The sequence below is a fragment of the Mobula hypostoma genome, chromosome 7, assembly GCF_963921235.1.
Source record: "Mobula hypostoma chromosome 7, sMobHyp1.1, whole genome shotgun sequence".
NCBI lineage: Eukaryota > Metazoa > Chordata > Chondrichthyes > Myliobatiformes > Myliobatidae > Mobula > Mobula hypostoma.
In genome coordinates this window covers 169,294,834-169,318,409 of record NC_086103.1, presented here as the reverse complement: position 1 = coordinate 169,318,409, position 23,576 = coordinate 169,294,834, and the positions used below count along the sequence as shown (strand labels likewise).

The window sequence follows — 23,576 nt, the reverse complement described above, 5'->3', positions numbered from 1 at the left end:
GCCGCATTTTGAAGAACTCCCTCAATGGTGGGTGAGAGTTGTGCCCGTGATGGAGTTGGTTGAGTCTACAACCCTCTGCAGCCTCTTTCAATCCTGTGCATTGGAGCCTCCACACCAGGTGGTGATGCACATAGTCAGAATGCTACCCACTGTACACTTGTTGAAGTTTGGTCTTTGGTGATGTACTGAATCTCCTCAAACTCCTAATGAAGTGTAGCGGCTAGCATGCCTTCTTCGTGTTTGCCTCAGTGTTGGGCCCAGGATAGATCCTCTGAGATGTTGAGGCTCAGGCACTTGAAGTTGCTCACCCTTTCCACTGTTGATCCCCTCAGTGAGGACTATTGTGTGTTCTCTCAACTGCACCTTTCTAAATTTCACAAGCCATTCCTTGCAATATCACGCAACCAGCTGAATTGCCTCACTCCTGTACACCATCTTGTCACCATGAGATTCTGCCAATAATAGCTGTATCATCAGCAAATTCATAGATAGCATTTGAGCTGTGAGTCATGAGTATAGAGAGAGTAGAGCAATAGGCTGAGCACACATCCTTGTAAGCAAGGAGGAGATGTTATTTATGATCTGCACTGACCATTGTCTCCTGAAGTTCACAATCAATTCCTTGCATTTGGAGACCCTTGAATTTTGTTGTTGCAACACCTTTCAACCAGCTTCATCTGCCTTGCTTATTCCAGTAATCTTGGCAACCTTCTTCATTTTGCATCTTTTTACATTGATCCTGCTCCAAATACATTCCTATTTTACATACACCAGCACACTAAGGGAAATCTATTGAAAGATCTAACTTGGTAGGAGCTGACTAGTTTTGACATATTAGGAAGGCTGATAAGAACCAGAGAACCTAGCAGAGAGAGAGCAGGAAGTGCTTGACTGGGCAGGCAGGTTGGTAGTTCATGAACTAGTGCACTCCTTCTGACATTTTATGCTTGGCTTTTTTTGCTTGACTTCTTTTCTATATTATCCCAAATGCTTCACAGGGAACTTAGGATTGTATTTAATTAAAATGGAAGAATATCTGTGATGGTGACAAAATCCAGAATCAATGTGACAGGTATGTGTGAGGCATTGTGCAAACTTGGGATACAGGAAATATCTGGAACGCCCTACTGCATCAAAATCCACCTGCGTTTATTTCTGAATATCAGGTAGAATCTGCAGTTACCTCAGAACCCACAGAATTGGAATTGGGAGCAAGATTGTTTAATCCCAAATAACTGTTAAAGAAGAAGAAAGCTGTTATGCAACACCTGATATCAGTCAAGTGTTGTATCTGCAGCTGTTAGTGCAGGATGCCAAATGCACAAACACCAATTTATTGAATCAGTTGCGGTATTTAGTGTCTTTATTTAGAAAATATTGTGATACTGAATGTATTCATCTGTTTGTTTAAATGACTGAAGAACTTATTAGGTTAGCTAATTAAACTGAAGTAAAGCAGCTAGAAGCTGATTCGAATTGGATCAGTTTGGTCTACACAAGAATTAACTATAAAAGCAGTTATAATGACCAATTTTAAAATAAGCAGACCAGGCTGCTATTGCTATAATTGACACCATCTATAGATAACACAAATGACACAGTTGCACTTCTGACAATAGGCTGGAGGTGGCCTTTAGAGGCTGAATCTGTGAGGAAAATGAAGCTTATTTAGTTGAACTGCCTAAACTATTGGCACACAACTAGAAATTTCAATCAGTTGAGCTACCCTCTACTGTCTGTGACAGAAAGAAATTGGCTGCTAGCTATTTCTGAGGACTAGCTTCTACGTGTTTTTTTTTAAACATCCTGTAGTTCTTGTCCAGATTGATTATTGCTTGTCAGCACGGCTGGGTCCCAAACAACGGGTTTGTTTCCTTACATAACCACCCATTAAGATTTTGGAATGTGACTGCGTGAAGGGCTGGCCCCGAAGTGACTACAGTTTCAGCACTTTGTCTAAGCCAAGATCTGTGTAATGTATGGAACAGTATGTTAAGCCTACTTTAAGTATCATTGCACAGAATCACAGATGGTATACGAGGTCAAGAGTGGATTTGATGAAACTGGAAGGAGCTGATTTTCTGCAGCCAAAATTAATACTCCATTTTATTAGGACCTTTTTCATTTGATATACCCTCTCCAATCTGAATCTATATACTCACCCCGGCTTTGACAATGATGATAAAGGACACTTCACTGCGCCAGGATCCAGACCTCAGGAAAGAATTGGCTTTGCTGGCCCGGGGATGTGACCTTGTTTTTCCATCAAGATTCAAGAAGCGACTGAAGGCGTTCCAGCAAGTTCAGGTTGTGTTTCTACCAGTTTAATTTGAAAGCATGGGGGAAAAATTTGTGGTAAGCCTGGCAAGCATGTTAATTATAGTGATCCAGGACTGGACAATAAACTCTATTTGGACAAAAGTGAGTGAGACATGGTTTAATTGTTTAATAACTAGCTACCTTGCTTTGGTTTTTTTTATTATAAAACTGAAATGGTGTTCAGTTAATATCTTTTGTTTCTGTAACCTGAAAATGTTATATGGAAATAAAACCAAATAAGTGAAATTTCCACACATGATAGTTGCAAATATCCTTGAAGATTTTAAGATGTAGGTTTTATTTTCTGGAAAATAGACAGAGACCTTTTTGGGTTATGGGATGTTATGAATTTGGAAAGCTGAGGAATGTAGTCTGAAAATGCATGTCTGTATAGGATAAGATAGTATGGTGATTATGTTACTGAACCAATAATCTAGAGGCCTGAAATAAGAGTTGAATGACGTCTAAATTCCACCATAGCAGCTGAGGAATTGTAAATATGGTTCATTTATATCAAAAAAAAGTCTGGAATATAAACACAAGATTCTGCAGATGCTAGAAATGCTGAGCAACATATAAAAATATATACTAGAATATTAAGCTTGTATTGACAACAAAGAAGCTACTTGATTGACTTTAAATGACAGTCTGGTTCAGTAATGCCAATTATGAACTAATATCTGTCACTCTGTATCTGGTCTAATATGTGACCTAAATCCAAAATGTAGCTACAAAATACAAACCACTCAAATATTAAGTGACATGTGTTCTGAATAAATAGTAAGTAAGCTATAGTCACCATGTTTGTTTATTCTATATTTTAAAAGATCTTCTCTTTCCCCCCCCCCCCCACCCCACCAACAGCATCATTAGTTTTGCCATCAACATATTTTTAGCACTGGCCTTGTTATATTGGTATGGTTTATTGTTGAACATGCACCAAGATGCATGTTCTTGCATACTGTTCATACAGGTCAAATCATTACACAGTGCGTTGAAGTAGAACAAGTTAAAACTAACAATGCAGAATAAAGAGTAAAAGCCAGAGTGCAGTTCATGTTAACTATAAAGTGCAAGATCATAATGAGGTAGATAGTGAGATCAAGAGTACATTTTACTGTACAAGAGGTTGCTGTTCATAGCTACTGTAGTTACCAATTATGATCATCTTTGACAAGATTAAAAAGTCAATATCTGAGTCTTGAGCTGACAGAATTCCTGTCCTTCCTTATCAAATGATTTCTTGGAATTTAGTTTTATTTTGGACTTGTGCATTCAGTTTATGGCTACTGTAGACATACCAGCCTAGATTTTGGTGCAGGAATAAAGCTTAAAATTGGCTTACATATAACAATTACAGCACGGGAAACAGGCCAGCTCGGTCCTTCTAGTCCGTGCCGAACTCTTGCTCTCACCTAGTCCCAACGACCTGCACTCAGCCCATACCCTCCATTCCTTTCCTGTCCATATATCTATCCAATTTAATTTTAAACGACAACACCGAACCTGCCTCAACCACTTCAGCTGGAAGCTCATTCCACACAGCTACCACTCTCTGAGTAAGGAAGTTCCCCCTCATGTTACCCCCTAAACTTTTGCCCTTTAACTCTCAATTCATGTCCTCTTGTTTGAATCTCCCCCACTCTCAATGGCAAAAGCCTATCCACGTCAACTCTATCTATCCCCCTCATAATTTTAAATACCTCTACCAAGTCCCCCCTCAACCTTCTACGTTCCAAAGAATAAAGACCCAGGACAAGAGCTTCCTTTCTTCATTAGTTCTCCTAGCAATTTGGATTAGAGCTCAGAAATTTAGTGAAGTTGCAATACTTAGTGAAAAGATATTCTCTAAGCATGTCAAAAAAAGGTTTATGCATTCAGCTTGTGAATGCTTAAAGATATGGACATGTTCTTAATTCCTACCATGCAGCCCCTTTAGTTCTGTAAATTTACTTTTAAATGCATACAGACATATTCCTTCAGGCTGTGGTTATTAGCAATTTTAAAAAATCTTCTATTCTTCAATATTTCTTTTACACATGACTATATATTGTATTTATCATTACAATTTTACTTTCGCTTTAGTGGGCATTCTTCATTCTAGCTGAATGCACATTTGCTTATCTTGCCTGCAGAGGTCTAAGTTCCTTTATTGCAGACATCTCTTTGCTGCAGAAAAATACATAATTCTGATTTTTTTTTCATTCATGGGCAGTGGTCTAGTAAAGATGAGTTGTATTTATTGCCTGTTTCTAATTGCCCCCTGAGAGCTAATATGAATGGAGTTAAAAGTACACCACATTGCTGGTAAATCTAGAATAAGAATTTAAATTTCCTTCCCCGGCAGTAATGAGCTATCTCTTTTTTTCACAACAGAACTGTTGTTGGTGCTAGCTTTTAATGCTCTCTATCTGACTTTTTTAACTTCTCTCACTCCATCTTGATAAGAGACACAATGATAAGCCCACAGATTTTGGCAGATATGTTGACACCACCTCCCACATGATATTTTCTCAATAGCAGTTCATTGGCTTGCAAAATTTATTTTTTATTTACTCATTTATGCATGTGGATGTCATTGGCAAAGGTAGCACATTACCTATCTGAGATGATGATCATAAGTTAACCATCTGGTTGTAAACCACACAAGGAGCCTTGGAGGACATTAGTAAGACCAAATTGTTTTTAGAGCAGCTGAGTAAGTTAGTTATTGAGTCTAGCTCCTTTTAAAGAAAGCAGTTTTTAATTATTTCCCCATCTGTTGTGGTAGGTTTTGCGCTCTAGGGCATTGACTGGCTATCTAGTAATTTAACCCTGGTATGCCATTGTATGCATAAACGATTGCCAGCACAATCAAACATGTATGAATAGCTTTTATGTGCAATTTTTTCCTAAAATAAAACATGCAAGTGTTTCAAGTATCTCAGGCTACGTCCACACTACACTGGATAATTTTGAAAACGAAGCTTTTTCTCTTCGTTTTGACCTTCTGTCCACACTGAAGCGGGGTTTTCAGCCCCCAAAAATGGAGATTTTCAGAAACTGTCTCCAGAGTGAATAAATCTGAAAACGCCTAATATCGGTTGGAGTGTGTACGGAGTAACCAGAGCTTTTTAAAATCGCTGTCATGACGTGCCGGAACAGATGGCGACAGCGCGACATTTCATTGTTTTCTTCTTATTATTATTACTACTTTATTGTTGCCAAAGAATTGATACTAGAGCATAAAATCATCACAGCGATATTTGATTCTGGGCTTCGCAGAACCTAACAATTTCAGAACAGACTGCAAGGAGACTGAAGCCAGAAGAGTTAGAAATGTACTCACCAAATACTGTGACCCTTAGTTTACTGGATAAATAAGTATACTCAGTTTGCCCTGTTTTCTGTCCTTGCTTGTATGAAGGTGGTTTACCTATTTATGCAAGTACTTCTCTGACAATAGATGTGTAACAGCCTAATGTAGCATTGTATGGAAATACAGGATAACACTGATGCAGACATGTTTTATACAATTAACAAGGTGCTTTATTAATGCAACAGAGTTAGTCGGTTCTTCAATGTTCGACGTCAGCCGGGTAACTCTGTCCGTGAACTCCCTGTCGGTTGCCTCCATACGCTCCAGTATTTTTTTTTTAGTTTTAAGTCCTCCTGCGCGAGAGCCAAGAGCAATTCCATTTAAGTTTTTCTACTCTGTAACTGGACAAACGCGCACCAAGTATATCGTTTCCTCTTCCCTTGTTTTCGCTTCCTCTTCCCTTGTTTTCTGTGTCCTGTGCATGCCCAGTAGGAGGAGATTTGCCCAAATATCCATCTAATGTGGACAGAGATATTTTGAAAAATGCTTAGTGTGGACACCTATCGTTTTTACTCAAAACCAGCGTTTTCAAAATTATCCGGCGAGGTGTGGACGTAGCCTCAGCATAGATGCCATTTGCCCATAGCTTCCTTGTTCAGAGACTTCTTTTGTTTCCTGATTTGTAAATGCCTTTGACTTTAGAAACTGTCCTCAGTTCGTATGCATCCCTGGTTTGCTGGCTTGCTTCCTAGATTAACATAGAAATCTGAGTACAAACTTAAAACAAAGCAGGTCCATTGGACCACTATTGTGCCAAACCAATTGAACTAGGAATTAGGAAGCTCACTTAACTAAACCCTTCGCCCTATGTCCATACCCCTGCATTCTCTGTACATTCATATGCCTATGCAGTCACACCCAGCCCTGCAACACAAGGCAAGGTAATTTGATTCCAAACAATTGGTTTATTGATCACTACAGAATGTCTCTCTGGTGCTTCCTGCTCCCTCCCCTCTCCATTCCTCTTTTCCCATCACGATTTCCCTCTCCCTGCCTGCTTCGTACTCTCGGTCTACAATAGAGATCCATATCAGATTTATTATAACTCGCATATGTCTTTGTTTTTTGCAGCATCAGTACACTGCAATACATAATTACTGTAGTATTGTGCAAATGTCTTAGGCATCCTAGCTATATAAATGTGCCTTAGATTTTTGCGCAGTATTGTACACAGGTCATCATTAGGGGTCAGTGGTGGAAAGGGTGAGCAGCTTCAAGTTCCCAGATGTCAACAGCTGAGGATCTATCACGGGCCCAATACTGATGCAATCACAAAACAGGCATGCTTGTGTTTGAGTTTGAAGAAATTTGGCATATCACTAATGACCCTTGCAATTTTCTATGGATGTATAATGGAGAGAGTTCTGACTGTTATGGAGCCTCCAATGCACAGGATCACAAGAAGCTCCACAGAGAGTTATAGACTGAGCCAGCTCCAGCACAGAAACATTCCTCCCCTACTATTGAGGGCATCTTCAAAATGCAGTGCTTCAAGAATGCAGCAACTGTTATTCAGGTCTCTCTGCATCTGAGACATGCCCTCTTTATTGCTACCATCAGGGAGGAGGTACCAGAGCTTGACTTGATAATTCTAGGCACAGCTTCTTCCCCACCATCAAATTTCTGACCAGTCCACAAACACTACCTTGTTACTCCCTTTTATTGTACTATTTATTTTGTAATTCATAGATTTTTAGATTTTTGTGCTCTAATACTGCCACAAAACAAAAAATGTCACCATGGTACTGATAATAAATCTGATAATGGCCTACAGCTACTGTATATAGGTCCAAAAATCTGGAATTCCCTTTTTTCACCTGTTTTAAAATTCCCATTTGCATGTCATCAAATCTCTCTGCTCTGGTTTTCTCAGTTATTTGTCTTGTGCCTCGAGGCTATTTTTAGAGGGATATTATTTGAATGCAAGTAGCTGCTTTCAAGATCGTTCTCCAAATCTTTTCTATCACTGATCATTTTCCAGAGAGTCAAAGTATAAAGAGGTTAAGTAAAGTTAAAATTTACACTTGTATTATTCATTCTGAGTAACCTCCAACCTGATGGCATGAACATCGATTACTCTTAACTTCCAATAGTTCTCCCCTCCCCTTTTTCCATTCTCCATTCTGGTTCCCCTCTCACCCCTTCTCACCTGCCCATCACCTCCCTCTGGTGCTCTTCCTCCTCCCCTTTCTTTCATTGTCCACTGCCCTCTCCTATTATATCCCTTCTTCAGCCCTTTGCCTTATTTACCTATCTTCCAGCCTCTTAATTCATTCCACCTACCTACCCTCCCCAACTCAACTTCCCCTCACCTGGTCTTGTCTAACACCTGATGAAGTGGGTAGACAGAGACTTTTCTCAAGGCAGAAATGGCTAATATGAGGGGGCATAATTTTAAGGTGACTGGAGTTTTATTCTACAAAGAGTGGTGGGTGTATGGAATACGTCGTCACAGTTGGTGATAGAGGCAGATACTTTAGAGATGTTTAAGAGATAGGCACATGGAGGGCTATGTGGGAGGGAAATGTTAGATTGATCTTAAAGGACAGTATTGTGCAAAAGTCTTGGGCATTTATAGCTAGGGTACCAAAGACTTTTGCACAGTACTGTAGTAATATTACATATTGCACTGACTGCTGCTGCAAAAAAAACAAATTTTGTGATGTATGTGAGTGATAATAAACCTGATTCTCATATGGTTTTCTATTGTGGGAACTGGGCAAGGAGAAGGGAATCATGGTTGGGAAATGGGGATGTGAGTGGGAAGCACCAGAGAGACACTCAGTAATGATCAATAAACCAATTGCTTGGATTCAAATGATCTTGTCTGGTGTCTCTGGGCTGGGTGTGTCTGTACCCACACCATCTCCTGCCCTGTTACTCCACTTTGCCTTTCCCAATTTCCTTTGACCCCTCTAGATTTAGACTCATTCTTGGCTCCATGTTGACAAATACGGTACTGTGCAAAGATCTTAGGCACCCAAGTTATATATGTACCCAAAACCTTTGCACAGTACTGTTAAGTTTAAAAAGTCATCACAACATTGTGGGTTAAAGAGCCTGTTCTGTGCTGTACGTGTTCAATGTTCTATGATTAATGGAGCATACAGAATCCTGGAATTGAGTGAAAACAAGTCAGTGTTGGTGAACCTTTTTATAAAGCACTGAATCAGAGCTGGAGTATTGTCCATTTTGATTATGCCATTATAGGAAAGACAAGAAAGCCTTGCAGAGGAGATTTACTCATAATTCCAGGCTAAGAGATTAAGATTCAAGATTGTTTAAAGTCATTTCTAATACACAAATGTAAAGGAGAATGAAATTATTGTTACTCCAGGTCCAATGCAGCACAAAAAACACTTAAGATACAGAACGCAATAACAAAAAAACAATTAATATTCAAGATAGTTTGTATATCGATTGTATGTCCATGAAGTGACACTAAGCACAGGTGACTTACAAGAAATTAGTTTTGGTAGTGGGGTGGGTTAGTTGGTGGAGGTCTTGATCAGCCTTGCTGCTTGAGTCTGGTCCTAGTGTGGAGGCTATGTAGCCTCCTCTTTAACGGGAGTGGGGCAAACAGTCTGTGAGCAGAGTGGGTGGGATCCTTCGTGATGTTACAGATTCTTTTCCGGCACCTTTCTGTATGTCTTTGGTGGATAGGCTGGTACCAGAGCTGCAGTGGGTAGTTTAGACTACCCATTGTAGAGCCTTCCTGTCCATTGCAGTGCAGTTTCTATACCATGCAATGATGCAGCATGTTGGGATGCTCTCTACTGAGCATTTGTAGAATGATGCGGGTCCAGCTCTCTTCAGCCTCGTCAAAGTAGAGTTGTTGATGAGCTTTCCTGATTGTGTAGAATATGTCCGTGTGCAAGATGCGAATTCCCAGGAGTTTGAATCTGCTCAGTTTCCACTGTTGTGCTGCTGATGTGAAGAGGGATGTGAGTTCTGAAGTTGAATACCATTTTTTTTTTTGTCTTGTTGACATTGATGAAGAGGCACCAGCCTTTGAACTCTTCCAGATCCCCTCTGTAGGCTGTTTCATGATCGTTGTTGATGAGCCCCACCATTGTCATATCATTGACAAATTTGACAATGTGTTTACTCGGGTGTCAGGCCGTGTATTCATGTGTGAACAGTGTAGAGCAATGGGCTCAGCACACAGCCCTGGGGGCAGACACGTTGATGATGATGGGATGAGAGGAGTGGTTGTGCATCCTGGGTATCTGAAGTCTGTTGGTTAGGAAGTCCAATAACCAATTGCACAGTGTACATAGAACATAGAATAGTACAGCACAGTACAGGCCCTTCGGCCCACAATGTTGTGCCGACCCTCAAACCCTGCCTCCCATATAAGCCCCCACCTTAGATTCCTCCATATACCTGTCTAGTAGTCTCTTAAACTTCACTAGTGTATCTGCCTCCACCACTGACTCAGGCAGTGCATTCCATGCACCGACCACTCTCTAAGTAAAAAACCTTCCTCTAATATCCCCCCTTGAACTTCCCACCCCTTACCTTAAAGCCATGTCCTCTTGTATTGAGCAGTGGTGCCCTGGAGAAGAGGCGCTAGCTATCCACTCTATCTATTCCTCTTATTATCTTGTACACCTCTATCATGTCTCCTCTCATCCTCCTTCTCTCCAAAGAGTAAAGCCCTAGCTCCCTTAATCTCTGATCATAATGCATACTTTCTAAACCAGGCAGCATCCTGGAAAATCTCCTCTGTACCCTTTCCAATGCTTCCACATCCCTCCTATAGTGAGGTGACCAGAACTGGACACAATACTCCAAGTGTGGCCTAACCAGAGTTTTATAGAGCTGCATCATTACATCGCGACTCTTAAACTCTATCCCTCGACTTATGAAAGCTAACACCCCATAAGCTTTCTTAACTACCCTATCCACCTGTGAGGCAACTTTCAGGGATCTGTGGACATGTACCCCGAGATCTCTCTGCTCCTCCACACTACCAAGTATCCTGCCATTTACTTTGTACTCTGCCTTGGAGTTTGTCCTTCCAAAGTGTACCACCTCACACTTCTCCAGGTTGAACTCCATCTGCCACTTCTCAGCCCACTTCTGCATCCTATCAATGTCTCTCTGCAATCTTTGACAATCCTCTACACTATCTACAACACCACCAACCTTTGTGTCGTCTGCAAACTTGCCAACCCACCCTTCTACCCCCACATCCAGGTCATTAATAAAAATCACGAAAAGTAGAGGTCCCAGAACAGATCCTTGTGGGACACCACTAGTCACAATCCTCCAATCTGAATGTACTCCCTCCACCACCACCCTCTGCCTTCTGCAGGCAAGCCAATTCTGAATCCACCTGGCCAAACTTTCCTGGATCCATGCCTTCTAACTTTCTGAATAAGCCTACCGTGTGGAACCTTGTCAAATGCCTTACTAAAATCCATATAGATCACATCCACTGCACTACCCTCATCTATATGCCTGGTCACCTCCTCAAAAAACTCTATCAGGCTTGTTAGACACGATCTGCCCTTCACAAATCCATGCTGACTGTCCCTGATCAGACCATGATTCTCTAAATGCCTATAGATCCTATCTCTAAGAATCTTTTCCAACAGCTTTCCCACCACAGACGCAAGGCTCACTGGTCTATAATTACCCGGACTATCCCTATTTCCTTTTTTGAACAAGGGAACAACATTCCCTTGTATAAACTAGAGAAACAGGAGTTTTGCCTTTTGGACCAAAAGGCTGGGAGGAGATCATAAAACTGCTTGTGCATGGTTTAGACAAAGCAGATAGAAATATTCCAGTTATGCAACGCTAAGAACTTGTTGACAAAGAAAACAAAAGTAATACAGGTTTTTTAATTGTATACCCAAGTGAAGAAGAGTGAGGAATTCATTAGTAGGTTAGTGATAGATTTAACTGATATCCAAAATGGTGTTGGATAAGTAACTGAAAACAGAATTTTCAAACCTACAGAGAGAAAGAATGGGGGTGTTGGCAGTAGGATCATGCTTGTATGGAGCTGGTACAGAGTTGACAAGCTAAATTTTCTTCCCTACTGTAACTAATCTGTAACTGAAGGCAAAACTTTTAATAAGTAAGTAAACTTTGTAATCCCGAGCTTTGAAATGTTTGATTATGCAGCAGCTATTAATTGCCATTGTCGGTTATTCTTTTTGTCTTTGGTCTTACAAATGTAAAAATGTATGAAACCACACTTTCTGAAACTCATCTAAGCTTGAAAACTTCAAATTTTTCTGACTGCTAAATATACTTCAGGGGGCAGAAATGCACAGTATATTGTACCACAAAAAAGTATTATAAATATAACCTGACCAAGAAACAAAGACACAGTAACAAATCACATGCTGGTTAATTTGACATCTGTAATAGAGAATAATGTTTGGATCTGTTATTTAGAAATTTAACAATGCATTGCAAGCATAATGGGATTGAGCAGTGTTGATGTAAATTTATGAAAGGGAAATTTGTTGATAATTTTTCTCAGAGTCAGATTTATTATCACTGACGTAATTTGTGGAATTTATTTTGAGGCAGCAGAGTGTAAGATACAAAAAATATGCTACAAACAATAAATATTGCAAAACTGGAATAGGGATGAGCAGAATAGGTGAAGGAAGTAGCTAACATGAGTTCTTAACCTACATAAAGTAGATAAATCAAATTTGCTATAATGTAGAAAAATGAATTTATGGAATGTATACTAGATCAATATATTGAAGAACCAACTCAGGAAAAGACTGGCTCATTCTAATTTTTTGTGCACTGAAAACAGGATAATAGTCTTGTAATCACAGAACTTGTAGGAAAGAGTGACGAACGTGTTTAAAAATTTGTTTTTGCATTCAAAGTGTAAAACTAAGGTCTTAAATCTAAACCATAAACTGAAAGCATGAGAAAATAATCAACTATAGTTGATAGGGAGAATATATTTCCTGTTCACTGTCGTACCTTTTCAATGGTTAGCATTAAAAGAATGCACGTAAAGGAAAACCTTTAAAGCCCAAAGACCCAATGGGGGAGGTGACTTTTTCTCTGGTTGACAAGGGACTAGTGTTGTATCCAAGGAAGAGACTTATAAAGTTGCCAGAAGTACATTAGACTTGAGGGTTAGGACCATTTAGAACTTTGTCATATTCTATGTTGTCATCATTTACCAACTTTTTGAATCCTGTTTGCCAAAGAAACAGAAGAATGGACTGTAGGGCCTTTTATACACGTATAAAAAAGAGTAATCTACTGAAGGCAATTGTTTATTAATATTTATTGAGATGCAGTGCAGAGTAGACTCTTCCCATATATAGTTTGATTAAGCATTCTTGTTTGTTTAAATAATGAATTACAGGATATGTAGTGCCTATTTTTTTTTTAAGTATTCACCCCCCTGAAAGTTTTCATGTTTCATTGTTTTACAACATTGAATTAGTGGGTTTCATTTGCCTTTTTTGACACTGATTATCAGAAAAGTGCTTTCGGGTCAAAGTGAAAACAATTGTCTACAAAGTGATCTAAATTAATTACAAATATAAAGCAAAATAATTGATTGCATAAGTATTCACCCCTTTCAAGTCGGTATTTAGTAGATGCACCTTTGACAACAATTACAGCCTTGAGTCTGTGTGGATAGATCTCTATCAGCTTTGCACATCTGGACATTGCAATATTTCCCCATTCTTCTTTACAAAGCTGCTCAAGCTCTATCAGATTGCCTGGGGATCGTGAGTGAACTCTCTTCTGAAGTCCAGCCACAAATTCTCAATCGGATTGAGGTCTGAACTCTGACTTGGTCCCTCTAGGACATTAACTTTGTTGCTTTTAAGCCATTCCTGTGTAGCTTTGGCATTATGCTTGGGGTCATTGTCTTGCTGGAAAACACATCTTTTCTCAGGTCGCAATTCCCTTGCAGACTGCATCAGGTTTTCCTCCCAGGATTTCGCTGCATCTTGCTGCATTCATTTTACCCTCTACCTTTACAAGCCCGCTGGAGTGAAGCATCCCAACATGATGCAGCCACCACCACGCCTCACAGTAGGGATGGTATGTTTTCGATGATGTGCAGCATTTGGCTTACTCCAAACATGGCATTTAGTCTGATGGCCAAAAAGCTCAATTTTGGTTTCATCAGACCATAGGACCTTCCAGCTGACTTCAGATTCTCCCACATGCCTTCTGGCAAACTCCAGCCAAGATTTCATGTGAGTTTTATTTCAAACAGTGGCTTTCTCTTTGCCACTCTCCCATAAAGCTGCGACTTGTGAAACACCGGGGCAACAGTTACATAGTTGCTTAAACAGTTGTATGTGCAGTCTCTCCCATCTCAGCCATTGAAGCTTGTAACTACCCCAGAATTGTCATGGATCTCTTGATGGCCTTCCTCACGTCACCTTCTTGTACGGTCACTCAGTTTTTGAGAATGGTTTGATCTAGGCAGATTTACAGCTGTGCCATATTCTTTCCTTTTCTTGATGATTGATTTAACTGTACTCCAAGAGATATTCAGTGACTTGGAAATTTTCTAGCATCTTCTGACTTGTGCTTTTCAATAACCTTTTCGTGGAGTTGCTTTAAGTGTTCTTTTGTCTTCATGGTGTTGTTTTTGCCAGGGTACTGCCTCACCAGCAGTTGGACCTTGCAGATACAGATGTATTTTTACCACAGTCAATTAAAACACTTTGATTGCACATGGGTCTCCAAAAACAGATCTTCATTTAACTAATAATGTGACTTCTAAAACCAATTGGCTGAACCAGTGATGATTTAGTGTTGTCATATTAAAGGGGAGCCCATGCTTATGCAAACAATTATTTTGTGTTTTATATTTGCAATTAATTTAGATCACTTTCTAGAGATCAGTTTTCACTTTGACACGGAAGAGTCTTTCTCTGTTGATCAGTGTCAAAAAAGCCAAGTTAAATCCACTGTAATTCAATGCTGTAAAACAATAAAACATGAAGACTTCCAAGGGGGCCAAATACTTTTTATAGACACTGTACGTATAAATGAATCGTCATGCTACCACGTAATAGATGTGTGCCTCACTAAAAAGTAAACATGAAGTTAGACCTACATTTCAGCCTTGCTTTGAATTGATTGATGTTTTTGAAGTTGTGAAACATAAATGATAATGAGGTATTTTTAAATTGAACCATAGACGGCTGCTGACCTGTTGAAGTGCAGCGAGATGTTCAAAATAAAAACAAAATGCAGCAAGGAACAGCATGGTTTTTAAAAAAGAAAAAGCCGTGCATGTTCTTCGGAAAGGAAGACATAATCAAGTTTTTTTTAAAAAGGGCAGTAAACAATGAATTTCATGGGTTCATTAAGATTGAGTATTGGGTAAAAATTTTAAAAAGCAAAAATGGCTGGCTACTCAAAATTGACATTTTATTATAATAAGATAACTGGAATATATATACTTAGTCAATTCAACAATATTTTGAAGCAAATGAAATAGCCAATGAAAAACGAGTACCCATTTTGTTGACTTCATTGGATTTAAAGGAATATAGTTTGCTTCAAAGTTGATTGGAGCAGTTAAAGCCATCCAAGATGAGCTTTGCTGATATTGTCAAAGTAATTCAGGAACACTTAGATCCAAAGTTATTGTTGATTGCAGAATGCCTTGGGTTTCATAAACAGAATCAAAAAGAAGGGGAGTCCATTTCAGCACACATGGCTGAATTGAAGAGATTGAAGTGGCGGTCTTAATGATGTACTGAGATCATTTCATCTTACAAGAAGGCATTCAAAAATGGCTTCTAACTGAAGCACAGCTTGTGTTTAAAAGAGCAGTTGAAATTGCTTTTTCAATGGAAATCGCAGGCAGGGTTGTAGTCAGGAATGAAAGTGAGCGTGAACAAAATTGCAGCATCTAGATGGAGGTGGCCAAACAGGTTGTGTTGCTATTGTGGCAGGGACTTGCATACACTAGACAATGCATATTTAAAGGTGAAACTTGTAGAAAATGCAACAAAGTAGGACACATACAACGAGTATGTTGGACAGACAAAAATAGATGGACTGCACAGGGAAGATAAAAGGGTTAAAGTAGAGTTGCAGTTTCAAAAAGAGCACTAATCTGTAACCTGTTAATGAAAACTCTGATAAGAATGAGAATGCCACAGGATTGGCTAAACTTGAGGTTCACAATAGGCAGTGTATTTGTATGTTAAATAGTTAAATTTTTAAAAAGTACAAAAACAGAAATAATTAAAGAAAGGTAAGATGGTATTCATGGGTTCAATGTCCAATTATAAATTGGATGTCAGAGGGGGAAGAAGCTGTTCCTGAATCACTGAATGTGTGACTTTGGGCTTCTGTACCTCCTTCCCACAAAAGCTAAATGCTTGCAACTTTCCTGAAACTTTCTCAAAGTTTCTGATTATATTAATCAGGCAGTTACTTAGAAAATGTGGGTTTGTTTTAAGCTGGAAGAGTTCAAGCAGTTTTAGGAAAGTTGTAAGCACCATTTGGCTTTTGTGGGAAGGAGGTACTGAAGCCCAAAGGCGCACACTCAGCAATTTTGGAACAACAACTTCCCTTCTGCCATCCGATTTCTAAATGGACTTTGAACCCTTGAACACTGTCTTACTACTTTATTTGTGGATTTTTTTTCACTAATTTTAACTTAACTATTTAATAGACATGTATTTTCTGTATTCAGTTTTTTCTCTATTTATTTATCATGTATTTCATTGTGTTGCTGCTGTAAAGTTAACAATTTTCATAATATATGCTGGTAATATTAAATCTGACCCTGATGAAGAACCAGAATCTACTCTGCATACATTAAGTTATTGCATGAACTTCAAGTGGTATACCAAAAGCTGCTTGTAAAAGTCGATGCAAAGACCAAAGCCCAAAGCCCACCTAGATGAATGGAAGGCCAAAAAGAAAAGTCAATAGAGACATGAAAGTAGAGGAATTGACAGAATACTGTTGTGGATGCAGAATCCAAAAGGAGAAATCAGATCTTGCAGGGACCAATTGAAAGATTAATGAGAGTGTATTCCAATGAACTAATTGCACCTCCCCAATATCAAGATGCACAGAAGAAAAAGGAAGAGAAAAAATGTTTAGAGCTGTCAGAACCACTTCCTGTAGTCTCTGTCAACTCCTACAACCACTATGGAGGACGCCCCAGACTCAAGACGGTTTTCACAGCCACAAGTGTCACCTGCCAAGCAGAGTGATGTCCTTTGTCAGGAAAAACATTATCCCACAAGGATAAGAAACCCTCCACAGCAATAAAATCTTTAAGCCTAAATGGAACAATTTAGAATGCATGTGTATACATGAGTTTGATTAAGCATTCTTGTTCCTTTGTATATTCAGCAATGTCATCATGTGATACGTGCATGCCTCGCTAAAAAGTAAACACTAAGTTAGCCTAACACTTCAAAGCATTAAACTAATTCAAAAGGAAGACTGAGGAGTTTGAAATTCTAAAAAATACCATTAGCGACCCAGGTTGAATTCTGCCACTGTCTATAAGGAATTTGTACATTCTTCCTGAGAACACGTGGGTTTCCTCCAAGTACTCTGGTTTCCCAAGTGCATGGGTGTAATTGGGCAGAGCAGGCTCATTGGGCCGGAAGGCAGGTTATTCTGCTATATCTCTAAAATAAAACACCGGAAGATGAGGTATAAGGTAATACCATAAGAAATAAGCAGTTACTTGTGTCTAATGTCACAGATGACAGAAAACCAACTAATTATATCGGAATCAAAAGGACAAGCAAGTATAAGGAACAAATAAACTATTAGTTTTAAAACAAATAAATGAGTACTCAAAAACTAGTGACTTAAACTGATTGGTTCCAAAGACCAATGATTTACATCTCAGAGTTTTTAAAGTTGTAATGTGGAGGATTGTAAATGCTTTGGTTGTCATCTGTCACCAATGTTGCCTAACCTGTAGTGTTTCCAAAACTTTTGGTTTTGTATCCACTTCCTAAATTCTATAGATTCTGGAATTGTTTCTGTGAGTTGAAGGATAGTGAATGTGACCCTACTTTTAAGAATGGATTGAGAGAGAAAATAGATGATTACCAATGTGTAGACCTAACATCAGCCATAGGAAAAATGCCAAAAATTAAGTGTATAGTAACAGAAGGTCTTAAATGAGAGTAATTGTACTAACTAATGCCAACATGTATTCGTGAAAGGAAACGTGTGTTTGATTAATGTACCAGTGTTTGAGGATATGACTATTGGAATGGAAGAGCCAATAGCTTTAATGTACTTGAATTTTCAGAAGGTGTTTGATAAGACCCCATACAAGGTTGATCAGCAAGATTAGAAAACATGGTATTGGCATGGTACTAGTAGACAATTAGTACTGTACAGAGAGCAAAAGGAGGAATTAAGGTACCAGAAGTTACAACGATTTGGGGGCCCCAGTTTTTTGCATTCAACATCACTAATTGTCCAAGGTTACTGACAGTATGAAATCTAGGTAGGATTGCAGAGATGGATGAGAATGCAAGGAGGCTTTGGGATATAGACAAACTAAGTGAATGATGATGGTAAACCCATTTATCTGAAAACAACTATGAAGCTACTGGACTGCAGCATGTGGAATCACTCCATCCAATCTATTATAAAAAGTATTGGGCTGAAGTCTGCCTGCCTCCTTAGCCACTGGAAATGATCTTTTTAAAGGAAGTTTGTAGTAGCGAAGGGATGTGGGAGATGGGCCAAATTCTATAAATCTCAATGTGAGTGTTAAATTGACTTTGGCATACTGTATGCTGTTAAAGTGCAGATATAATTGCTTGTCAGTATAGACCTTTGCCAAGATTTTTGAATGCATTTGCTCTCCCTCTGCTTATTTGCTGAAAAGCCATTAAATTCATGTGCAATATTGAGAAATGTGTCTACCAAAATAAAAGAATCATTTTCAGCAAAGTGAAATTGTGGATCTGAATGGTGAGGCTATAGTATAACGTTGAATCATAACACAAAAACCAGTGTATGAAGAGGAAATAGGAGAATTTGAAATAGTTTTCTTATAATGTGCAGTGATATGTATTTAGACATTGTTAACAATAGTGTTGCTACGCTAATGATCACAACTCGTAATGTAATGAATGAAAATTTGATCAGTGTTTTGAAAGAAGAATGTTATTCAGTTATGTTGTAGATTCTCTCCCATGTAACAGGATATCATTTTTAAGGGCAATTGCATTTATATTTCTTAGCAAATACATTGGTGTTAAGTATTATTTTTCCAATGGAAGAATGAAATTTGTACGTACATGCAGTGTTGATGAAACACTGGGTACTTGCCAAATGTCTGTTAAATGGGGAAAATGGGGAACATCCTTTGCAAGTTTCTTGAGCAGCTCAGTTCAAGAAAACCAGAGTAAGCTTCTTAACTTGTACAAGCTATTGAAAAATAATTTTTGTCAGAGACAAGTCTACATAAAATGCTGCTTCCTGCACTGACTACTTTTTAATGGATTTGATATCTGTCAAGAATCTAAGGCATTAATTGCTATAGTAAAATTCTTTTAATCTGGCATACTCAGGTTTTCAGTACCAGACTAGCACATTGGACAATTGGATGTTTTTCTCACCATATTTTAAATTTTGATTTTAATTTACATGTTATAAAGGGGTATAATAAATGTCATTGAGTTTAAAGGGTGTGCATGAAACAGAACCAGTTAAGCTTGAAAATGAGTGTAATAACTAGAGTCCTGGTAAATCAGATATTATTTGGGATTCCCAAAGAATAAGCTAACAAACTATTACTTTTTTTTTTGCTGTCTTTGGACTGTTTTGACTCTTGACTATCTTCATTCCATGTCCTGCTGGCGCTTGCATTTTCTTATTTTCAATTAATAGCCTCACTCCCTTTCAATTTATTCAGACAAATTCTGCCATCTGTTTTTCAACCAAATGAAAATCTTTATAAGAACTTCAGAGTGGCACCGCAAATAGGGATTCTGTCACACAGCTCAAGTGACCTGGATTTGTGCTGGGATGTTGTCTTTGGATCTGTTTTTGCTATGAGGGAGAATGGCCGGAATGGGTTTTCTTTTCTCTGTAACAGAGGAGGCAGAAAGTGAGATGTACAACATTATAAAGGATATGGACTGGATAGATAGGAAACCTTCTCTCCATTTCAGATTGATTAAAAACATGGGAGAATAAGTTTGGGGTAAGAAGTTTGGAGAGGATCTAGGGAAGTCTTTTTTTTCCACCCAGAGGGTGGTTGAAATCTATAATGCTTTGCCCAAGATGCAGATGCTTTCAAGAGATAACTAGATGAGCACCTGGATTACCAAGGCAGAGAAAGCTACAGTAAAATGCTGACATATGGGATTGTTGCAAATAGGCATTTGTTGATCAACATAGATTTTGTGTGAAGAAGTCCCTGTTTGTGGATTTCCAATGATCCCTACCATTTTTGGGTAAAGAAATATTTCCACACTTCAGTCCCAGATGGCCATTTCTTTTTTTTTTAAGTCTGGCCCAAAATTCTAGATTTTTCAGCTAGTAGATGTATTCTCCTGCATCTGTTCTGTCAAGCTTGTCCAGAATTTTGATGTTTCAATGTTCTCAGCTTCTAAGCTCTGAGGAATAGAACCCTAGAATACTGTCTGTTCATCATGGACTTGTCATGTCAGTATGAAGGATCTTCAGTCCCCTTCTATAGCAAACAGATCCCTTTTAAGATAAGGACACCAAAATTTGCACAGAATTCTTGGATATGATCATGCCATGATGCTGTACAATTGTAATATAACACTCTGTACTTTGGTTGACAGGTGGATGCTAAGCCAAGGTGCACTGTCACTTTTCCTCCAAACATGACTGAAGTAATGGTTAAAATTGTAGACTTTAACAAGATACTGCACAAAAAGGATGATAAGTAGATGTCTGTAGCTGACAGTGAATCATAGTTTTGGGATTTTAGTGGACAGTGGGGTAAAATCAGCTACAGATTAGATTTCCTTAATTTGAAAGTTTAATTTGTGTCTTTTGCACTATGCAGATATTGAAATCACAGTAGTTTAGGAGCTAATACGATGTAGAAAATATTAATTAATCTTTATGGCTGAACATCTCAACCAAAAGGTGTCGCCTCCACCAGACCATCACTTCCTCAGTACTGACAGGCATGTGACAATAGATTTTGTCTTGAATCTTAGGCACAAAATTTAACCCACAAATATAAAATTCTGAGGTAATCTTGGCTCATCAGTGATCATTTAAAGCAGTGGTCCCCAAACACGGGGCTGCAAAGCATGTGCTACCGGGCCGCGGGGAAACAATATGATTTGGCGATATGAAACGATATGAGTCAGCTGCACTTTTCCTCATTCCTTGTCACGTCTACTGTTGAACTTGAACGCACATGAGGTCATCAGTCGGTCATTAACCTACAACTACTCGATGAATGAAAAAAACAAATGTTGCTTGAGAGTTTCTTTGGAAGAGGTGGTAGGGGACATAAAAGGCCTAACAATGATGATAACGCAGAGACAGCTGAGGCCGAGACTGCAAAAAAAAAAGCTTCCTTCAACAGAAAATACGACGAGTTGTACATAAAATATGGCTTTATTGTGACCGGTGACTCGCATGCTCCAAGCCCCCTGTGTGTGATATGTGGAGACAAGCTGTCTAATGAGGCAATGAAGCCCTCAAAACTGCTTCGGCACCTTGAGTCCAAGCACCCTTCACTTAAAGGCAAATCCATTGAGTGTTTTTGAGCGGAAAAAACGTGAGCGAGCGGGACAGAAGCAAGTGCTGAGAGCCACCACTTTCACAAATGCTGCTGCTCTAAGAACGTCGTACTTGGTGGCTAGCCGTATTGCAAAGGCTAAGAAGCCTTTCACTGTTGGTGAAGAATTGATTCTGCCTGCTGCCAAGGACCTGTGCTGTGAACTGTTGGAAGAAGCTGCAGCTAACAAGATGGCACAGGTTTCTCTTTCAGCTACCACAGTTTCAAGGAGAATCAATGTTATAGCGGAGGACATCGAAACATAGCTGTTGGAACGGCTTAACGCGTTACCATGGTATGCTATCCAGGTCGATGAGTCTATCGATGTCAACAACAAGGCAATACTGCTGGTTTATGTGCGATATATATTTCAAGACGATGTGCACAAGGATATGTTTTGTGTACTACCTTTGCCAACTAACTGGGGCAGAACTATTCAAGTCTTTGAATGACTACATGTCAGGCAAACTGGACTGGTCATTCTGTGTTGGAATATGCACAGATGGGGCTGCAGCTATGACTGGACAGCTGTCTGATTTCACTACCCGAGTCAGAGGTTGCTCCCGAATGCCACTCTACACACTGTGTCATACACTGGGAAATGCTGGCTATCTGAAAAATGTCACCTGATCTTAAAAGTGTATTGGGTGACGTTGTTGAAGTTATCAATCACATTAAAGCAAAAGCCTTTAACTTGCGTCTGTTTCAGCAGCTTTGCGAGGAAATGGATGCAGAGCACAAACCCCTTCTCTTACACACTGAAGTCAGGTGGCTTTCAAGGGGGAGAGCCCTGACCAGGGTTTTTGAGTTAAGAGAGCATCTACAGAGATTTCTTTCAGGGAAAAAAATCACCACTGGCAGCCCACTTCAGTGACAAGGAGTGGATAGCATCTGTGTGACATCTTCAACCTGCTCAATGAACTCTGTTTGTCGTTTCAGGGGAGAATGACAACCATCTTCAAGTTGGCAGATAAAGTGTCTGCTTTCAAAGCCAAACTGGAACTGTGGGGATGGCGAGTGGACAGGGGCATATTTGACATTTTCCCAACATTAGCTGGGATCTTGGGAGAGACTGAGGCTGCACCATCCTTCTCACGGCTGGTGCGCGATCACTTATCTTCGCTGTCGACAGAATTTGAGCGTTACTTCCCAACCACAAATGACCCAAGACGTGCAAAGGAATGGGTCCGTGACCCACTTGTGAATGTCCCCGGTGAATCATCCACGTCAGCACGGGAAGAAGATCAACTCCTCGAGCGTGAAAATGACAGTGGGCTGAAAAGTATGTTTGACATAACATTTCTGCCGGCATTCTGGATCAAAGTCAAGGCTGAATATCCTGAGATAGCCACGAAAGCACTGAAAAAATTGCTTCCATTTCCAGCATCATATCTCTGCGACTTACAATTGACTTACCACTACATTCATGCAAAGAAAATATGCGCTGTGTGCATAATATTAAATTTGTTAGATAAACCCTTTTAGAAACGAAATTCAGTGTATTAGCCACTTACAAGTGACTTATAGTTGACATCACCTATACTCCAGTTGTGATTAAATCCACCCCCCTTGCACCCCCCCCCCCCCGTTGGCCGGTCCGCAAGAATATTGTCAATATTAAACCAGTCCATGGTGTAAAAAAGGTTGGGGACCCCTGATTTAAAGCATTTTATACTGTATTGTTTCATGAAAGAATACATGATAGACTCTATTATAACCCATAATTATTAGTCTTACTGAAGTAGTACACTTGATGTCCAAGTGGCTTGCCTTGTGTGTGTGCATGAATTAAATGTCTGTTATTTATTTCTGTTAGGTTCAAACAAAGAAAGAGAACCTTTTGCCCCCGACACTGAGCGAGTGCATTCCGAAGTTCTATTTTCCTCAAGGATGCCCCAAGAAGACTCTCAATGTAGATGCAGTAATTGCCAGGATAGAAAATGTGTTTACTCAGTTTGAAAATGAAAAGGCTACCTTGGAAGACATGGGAAAAATTGCCAAAGTAAGTTTTTATTTAGCACTTAGTGAAATTTTGTTATTTCATAGTGTCCTTTTCTGAATGTTTCATGTGCAATTTTTTGTATATCAAAATACCATATGTCACTAGCTAATATGAAAGTCAAAAGTAACTGCAGATCACTGGAAAGCAGA

The 23,576-nt window shown here is 39.3% G+C and overlaps 1 protein-coding gene across 3 annotated transcripts in view; it reads left to right on the top strand.

The window, feature by feature from the left end:
- ppp2r3b (protein phosphatase 2, regulatory subunit B'', beta) overlaps nucleotides 1-23,576 on the top strand; it is a 111,794-nt gene that overhangs the window by 43,995 nt on the left and 44,223 nt on the right. For 2 of the 3 annotated variants that reach the window (XM_063052940.1, XM_063052939.1), the window contains exon 3: nucleotides 23,242-23,427. In XM_063052940.1, coding sequence (XP_062909010.1) covers nucleotides 23,242-23,427 — 186 coding nt within the window. Of the gene's footprint in view, nucleotides 1-1,647; nucleotides 2,308-23,241; nucleotides 23,428-23,576 lie in introns of those variants that run through there. The other variant, XM_063052941.1, reaches the window with a different exon arrangement.